Source organism: Sparus aurata, chromosome 17 (assembly GCF_900880675.1).
Source record: "Sparus aurata chromosome 17, fSpaAur1.1, whole genome shotgun sequence".
Classification (NCBI taxonomy): Eukaryota; Metazoa; Chordata; class Actinopteri; order Spariformes; family Sparidae; genus Sparus; species Sparus aurata.
The window spans coordinates 4,855,074-4,862,541 of record NC_044203.1 but is presented as its reverse complement, the minus strand read 5'-3'; the positions used below and the strand labels follow the sequence as shown (position 1 = coordinate 4,862,541).

The 7,468-nt window shown below is 46.3% G+C and overlaps 1 protein-coding gene across 4 annotated transcripts; it reads left to right on the top strand.

Annotated features, from left to right (window-relative positions):
• The first annotated feature begins 259 nt into the window (after positions 1 to 259).
• Positions 260 to 7,468, top strand: LOC115567467 (formin-like protein 20). Of its 4 annotated transcripts, none has more exons than XM_030394104.1 (6): positions 260 to 552; positions 5,063 to 5,177; positions 5,586 to 5,678; positions 5,742 to 6,181; positions 6,427 to 6,586; positions 6,956 to 7,468. In XM_030394104.1, exons 1-6 carry the CDS (start codon positions 510 to 512, stop codon positions 7,083 to 7,085), a joined length of 981 nt encoding a protein of 326 aa, XP_030249964.1. In that variant the 5' UTR covers positions 260 to 509; the 3' UTR covers positions 7,086 to 7,468. The 4 variants fall into 4 exon arrangements, with proteins under 4 accessions (XP_030249964.1, XP_030249965.1, XP_030249962.1 ...); XM_030394105.1 differs by having other exon boundaries at positions 5,586 to 5,741; positions 5,859 to 6,181; XM_030394102.1 differs by having other exon boundaries at positions 5,586 to 6,181.

The following is a 7,468-nucleotide window of genomic DNA, read 5'->3' as shown; positions in this document are numbered from 1 at the left end:
TAAGAATAGTACAATATGTACACTATTTTACATTCACATTTAGACTATGAAACAGATATTAATATATATTTAGATAATATTAAGAAGTACAAAACAGAGAGAAATTGTGCAAAACGTTGTACACTAAAATAAGTAAACAAGCAGCGGATTTTTCCTTATGCTTTTATTTTGTAATCATCATGACTCCATGGCGGAAGTGATTGTCGTAACAACAAACACAGGTTATACCAGGAAATGTGGCCCCGCCCTTATTGGCAGCGAGTCAAGGGAGGCGTTTCTGGACACCGAGCGGGTGCCAGGAAATGCCACGGACAGGTCACAGGTTTCCGCTGACTGCCACAGACTGCCACTGCGGTGCCACTACCTGCCAGTGCCACTGGGAGGATCTCGCTGTCTCCAACATGTGGTAGAGGGCTGCATTGGGAACCCAAATCTCGCGGGAGCGGGCGGTTTGAACTTTGCTGCGGGCGGGAACGGGCGGCTAAAACAAACACTGCGGGAGCGACAGGATGACGGAGTCAACAAATGAAGTAGAAGAAAAGCTAAAACAAGGTCTCTACCGTTGTCTATCTGCTGATTGTGTTCTCATTATTGTTTCTTATTCAGGTCTGTCTTAGAAAAGAGACCTTAACCTCAATCACTGCGTGATTATATAAAGGTAGAAAAATAAATAAAATACAGAGGAGGAGAATAGAATATGAAACAGCCTTCATTTCATTAAAAACTAAATTAAAACAACGAAATAGGAGCGCTATTCCTGACCAGTGCGTCAAAAGACACGCAGACCAGGGAAACGAAACAAATAACCCTACGAGTCTCTTTATTAATAGCCTACAAAATGACGTGTTTTCTCCTGCGAGACAGGAGAAGACACAAAATCAATGCATCTCTATTATTGTGCGGGCATAAATTCTCAGAGTTTTGCAGGTGCGGGCGGAAGTGGACACATTGAGGGAGCGGGCGGGAGTGTAACACACACGTCGCGGGTGCGGGCGGTAATGGTCAGAAATTCAGCGGGAGCGGGCAGGAGCGGGATGAAGAAAACAGTCCCGCGCAGGGCTCTAATGTGAAGCATGGAGGCAAAAACAAATGAAGGCAGCAGGCTAGCAGCACTACCTCAGACTGTGCCTCCACCATTAAGACGCCATCTAAGATTGATGATGATATGTATGAGTACTTAAAACTATTTTATGAAAAGGTCAGTGATGATCCAGTTGGGAAAAATCTGACCTTTTTGGGTAAACTTTGCCTGCCGGGTTTCAAGAAGCAACTCCGTACATCAACAACGTCAGCAGCGAACCTGAAACGGCACATTGAACTAAAGCACCCAGCAAGGTCTGTGCGAGTGAATGAAAAATCAAAAGACACGGCAACAGCGAGCCAAAACAGATCCTCTACAACCCAAATCACATTAACGGTGTACAGTATAGCTCCGCTGTCTTCATCTCCCAGCCGCAGCTGGACCACCTGGTTTTGCAGTACATTGTGGGAGAGCTGCAGTTTCAGTGTTAAAACTGATAGAACAATTGCTGTCTGTGGTTCTATATGGGCTGTGGCAATAATTTAGAAAAATAATATCTTGCAGCAACATATTGAAAAAAAAAAAAAGAACTATGAACTGTTCCTTTTTGGAACTATGAACTTAGTTAAAAATTTTGAATTATGAACTATGAACTGAACTAGTGAATTTTAAAGGAGAACTTCGGTCGATTTAAACATGCAGCTTCATTGCTCAAGCTACCCTTGACTTGCCAGGACCGAAGACGCGAACAAATTTGGTCCAACCATTACAGAGCTCCGTGAACGAAAACTTAGCATTGAACGCTAACAGCATGGGGTCAGAACTTTGCACTGTGTTTTAAGCGTCTTAACATGCTCCACATCTCACAACAAAAGTTATGCAACATCAGCAGACACCTTACAACACAGCACTGTAGCGTGTATGACTCAAAATGAATAAAAAAGTAGTTAAAATAGTGTGTTTGTGCAAGGAGCTACTTACCTGTTTGTTGACAAAAGTGTGTTCCGGTAGCCAAACTAGCATATCCATCGAGTGTGCACTTAACAGGCTTAACAGGCTATTGTAAGGCTCATGGCTCATGACAGGCTGTAACATGGACATGTACATTATGAACATAAACACGAAAATGCTGGATTACGTTTCCGTCTCCGCCAGTGAGGGAGTAAGTGCACGCTCGACGGATCGACTAGTTTGGTCTAGCTACCAGAAGACATGGATGTCAACAAACAGGTAAGTAGCTCCTTGCACAAACACACTGTTTTAACTACTTTTTTTATTCAGTTTGAGTCATACACGCTACAGTGCTGTGTGCTAAGGTGTCTGCTGATGTTGCATAACTTTTGGTGTGAGATGTGGAGCATGTTAAGACGCTTAAAACACAGTGCAAAGTTCTGACCCAATGCTGTTAGCGTTCAATGCTAAGTCTCCGTTCACGGAGCTCTGTAATGGTTGGACCAAATTTGTTCGCGTCTTCGGTACTGGCAAGTCAAGGGTTGCTTTAGCAATGAAGCTGCATGTTTAAATCGACCGAAGTTCTCCTTTAACATTTGCGAACTGAACTTTGAACTAGTTCATGTAGAAAGTGAACTTTCCTAACACTAGTTACGACTTTATTGTCGTAATATTATGACTTTATTTTCGTAATATTATGACTTTATACTTGTAGCCCTAATATTATGACTTTATTCTCGTAATTTCCAAAAAAAATAAATATTTGCTTTTCTCTTAGTATGGTAATACTCCGTCGTAGTTTTCTGAGTTAGTCACAGTACAGATCCTGCCAAATTTGACTGCTAAAAAAAATGTGTTTAGTGGGTGAAATATGGGGCTGGGGTTGTGTCTTCTGAATGTTTCGGATAACATAACGTTAGCAGTGAGGGAAAGTAAATACAGTCCGGGTGAGGCGCCGTCAGCACACGAGTCGGCGGCTAACGTGGCCAGCGCAGAGCCGCGATTCCTGTGCTGACGGTGGCGGTCAGCTGTGGGTTCGACTCTCCAGAGCCTCACCTGGACTGTGGCTATTTTCGAAACCGCAATGTGTGTGTAACTTATTGGACAGAAGAGCGGCTGCCTCGGGGCTCTGTAGTATTCGGTTTCGAAAATAGCCACAGTCCAGGTGAGGCTCTGGAGCTTGGGCCCACAGCTGACCGCCACCGCAACTGGAGCATTGAGGTGCCGCCGTCAGCACGGGGGGCTAGCGCTAGGTGAGGCTGTCGGCCGCCGCTGTCAGCACGGGAGTCGCGGCTCGGCGGCTAACGGGGCTACGCTAGCCCCGTTAGCCGCCGAGCCGCGACTCCCGTGCTGACGGCCACGGCCCTTAGTTGTCACGGTGTAGCCCTCAATGCTAACACGGCTAGCGCTAGCCCCATTACGCTGGGGAGACACCGGACCGCAGCCCTCCTGTTCATTTCAGACGTGCATTTCTCCGTGCCGGTCGACAAGGGCTTCTGCCCCTGTGTGTGTGTGTGTGTGTGTGTGTGTGTGTATAGGTATAGGTATAGGTTTAGTTACCAGTTTTGTGTTAGATTATATGCACCTTGTGTGTTTGGGGGCAATGCATGGGTTAATATTTCTTTGGTTAAAGGGGCCGCTGAAATGCAGGCAATCTGTGAATTTTTTTGTTGTAATGTCAGCATATATGGTTTCTCTCAGGCAATATTTGCCTAGCAATTTTGCAAGGAAACCACAATCTTTGTTGGAATTCAGCACATGGAAAGCTACAGAGCTTCAGCAATTTTTACTTTACACGGGCCCTGTTGTCTTCCTTAATAACATACCCAGTAGAATGTACAGAAACTTTTTACTTATGTCTGTATCTATGAGAATTTTTCTTAGTCCTGCTTTATGTTCTCCTGACAATTGTGACATTTTAAAACTCTTTGTAACAGATTTTGCTTCAATTTATGGCACTGAATTTGTCAGCTATAACATCTTCATTGATCCACCTAGCTCAAGATGCACGAAAATATGGTCCATTGGATAGTGTTTCAGCTTTTCCCTTTGATACATTTTTAGGTAAACTTAAAAAACTTGTCCGTCGGCCTCAAAATCCTGTCCAGCAACTTGTCAGGCGGATCCACGAGAAGCAGAAAGTGTCAAGCCAGAAGACCACAAAAGTTTTCACCCAACTGAAACAGCTTCACTTTTCTGGACCGCGGATGATGTGGTCTTGTTGGCTCCTTCGTCCTGGGGCGGTTTGCAGCTGAGTGTGAAGCGGCTGGGATGAGAATCAGCACCTCCAAATCTGAGGCCATGGTTCTCGACCGGAAAAAGGTGGCTTGCTCCCTCCAGGTGGGAGGAGAGTTCCTGCTCAAGTGGAGGAGTTTTAGTATCTTGGGGTCTTGTTCACGAGTGAGGGAAGGATGGAGCGTGAGATTGACAGGCGGATCGGTGCAGCGGCCGCAGTAATGCGGTCGTTGTATCGGTCTGTCGTGGTGAAGAGAGAGCTGAGCCGAAAGGCGAAGCTCTCGATTTACCAGTCAGTCTACGTTCCGACCCTCACCTATGGCCATGAACTTTGGGTCATGACCGAAAGAATAAGATCCTGGATACAAGCGGCCGAAATGAGTTTCCTCCGCAGGGTGGCAGGGCGCTCCCTTAGAGATAGGGTGAAGAGCTCTGTCACCCGGGAGGAGCTTGGAGTAGAGCCGCTGCTCCTCCACATCGAGAGGAGCCAGCTGAGGTGGCTCGGGCATCTGTTTCGGATGCCCCCGGGACGCCTCCCTCAGGAGGTGTTCCTGGCATGTCCTGCCGGAGGAGACCCCGAAGAAGACCCAGGACACGCAGGTGTGACTATGTCACCCAGCTGGCCTGGGAACGCCTTGGGGTCCTCCCGGAAGAGCTGGAGGCAGTGTCCGGGGAGAGGGAAGTCTGGGTGTCCCTGCTCAGGCAGCTGCCCCCGCGACCCGGCCCCGGATAAGCGGACGAAAATGGATGGATGGATGGATGGATGTATTGATAGTGATGAGCTCACTGTTGATTTGGTTTAAATTTGCTCTTCGGAATGAAACTAATTGCAACTCTTTTGTCTGTCTCCCACAGCAACGTATGAGATTGCCCGAACAAAATTAGTTGAGTATGAACAGAACACAGACGTACCGACTGTCGACGAGTCCGATTGTGCAGAGAACATGGGAAGGGGGAAGCGCAAAAAGAGGTGAGGCTGTTTGAATTATGAAATGGTAGATACTAAATGGATGCTTGGAAGGACAGGTTTTATGTATGTAGCTCAAAGCTATGAGGGACCGTACAAGACATAATTCATTCTGGCATTGTCACACATATATTCTCCTCTCACACATATATTCTCTTCTCACACATACATTCTCCTCTCACACACACACATTCTCCTCTCAAACACACATATTCTCCTCATATTCTCCTCTCACACACATACATTCTCCTCTCAAACACACAGTGAACAAGTGATGTTACAGTCCAGCAAATGTGGAGTATTAGGCCTTTTTCCCTGTTTAAAACAAGCTATGTGCATGTGTGTAGGTGTGTGTGTGTTCATCTCTCTGAATGAGTAATGTCATTGTGCTTGTATATTATGAATTTCTAGGCGAGTGATTTTATCCAGTGAGGATGAGGATGATGACGATTGGTCCAGCAGTCCTATCAGGCCTACACCTCCACCATCTCCTTCCACCCTCAGGTCATCATCTCCACCGCCTCCATCCACCTTCATGTCTGTGCTGACACCTCCATCCACACTCAGGTCTGTGCTGACACCTCCACCGCCTCCATCCACCCTCAGGTCTGTGCTGACACCTCCACCGCCTCCATCCACACTCAGGTCTGTGCTGACACCTCCACTGCCTCCATCCACACTCAGGTCTGTGCTGACACCTCCACTGCCTCCTCCCACCCTCAAGTCATCACCTCCACCGCCTCCATGTACCAGGCATACACCTCCACCACCTCTGGGTAACCTTAGATGGCCCAATGGCTCAACCCATCACCAACTCACCACCTCACCACCAGAAACCCCTCGAACACAAATCAGGGACAGCATGTTTGTTCGCATCTCAACACTCCTTGAGGAGATGAAAGAGACCCAAAGAATCCAAGGGAGAATGCTACAAACACTTCTACAACAGCGCGGCAACATTGGCACCACCGCCTCTTCCACACCAGAGGGTTTCCCCCTAACAGACAGTAAGGGATGTAGAAATCATGGAAGAAAAGCTGGCAAACCCAAGCTTCATGTCTGAACTGGTATGCATGTTAAGTCTCGCTAATGCAACTCAATTCAGTTTTATTGGGGGTCTAGCAGTGAATTTGATCCAAAACTTCCCAGGTGTCCTCACAACCATGCCTGTGACAGTTCTATCATGTTGTGTGGTTTACTCCAATGAGCAATAAAAATAAATTTGCTTTGTATTGACTTTGTTCTCCCTTAGGTTGCAGCGGTGGCGGACATAGGAGGGAGTACTGTGGACGAGGCCACAAGAAGGATGATGACCTTCCTCCTAGACCATGGCTTATCCAAGCAGTACAACTTTGTGGGCCGAAATGGGAAGAGAGAGTTCAAGGCCTTAAAACTGTTCGAAGTAATATATGGTAAGTGTGCATGTGGATAATGCTTTTTTTTTTTTTTTAAGTATATTTTTTGGCGCTTTTTCGCCTTTAATGGACAGGAGAGCTGAGACAGAGACAGGAAATGGGAGGCAGAGAGGGGGGGAACGACACGCAGGACAGGGATTTTTTTTCTCATCGTCTTTCAGATTGTAGACCATAGCTTTAATATATATAGCACTTTACTTAAAGGGATACTTCACCCAAAAAATATAATTTTTAGTCGTGAGTAATTGATGTAAAAATTATAATTTTTGGGTGAAGTATCCCTTTAACATAGTTGACTTTACAATCCTGGCTGAGAGTTGTGTTGGCAATATGAAGTAAGTGACCGTTATATTCTGTTTCTTGCAGGAGGCTTGAAGAAAAACCCAATGACAAGCCAGATCACGCGCAAAGATGGAGAGAGGGCGATGTCGAAGTGGCTCATTGGTGCGAGGGACCGGGGGGCAAAAGACCAGACAGACAGATAACCCCAGAGTGACGAACAAGGATGTTTATTCTCATTTTATGAAATTAAAATATAATTAATTGTATTGCTTGTCTCTTCATTATTGTAGCTTGATTTAAGTACTGTGTGGGCTTACTGTGAAATAAGAACCCCCCAAAATAAATTTGTTAGCCATAATAATAATGGTTACTACCCTTATGGGTACAGTGTAAGACCTAGTAGGAACCCATAATCAGCCCACATGGGGCCCATGTGAGAGAAACCTGGGTTACCCAAGTGGGCTTTAGATAGGGCCCATGTGAAACCCACCTTCAGCCCATCTGGGCTTGCCCACATGGGGCCACCATGGAACCCCTGGACAAAACTGACTGGGACCCTGCTTGGCAGCCCAGATGGGACCAGATCACCAGCCCATA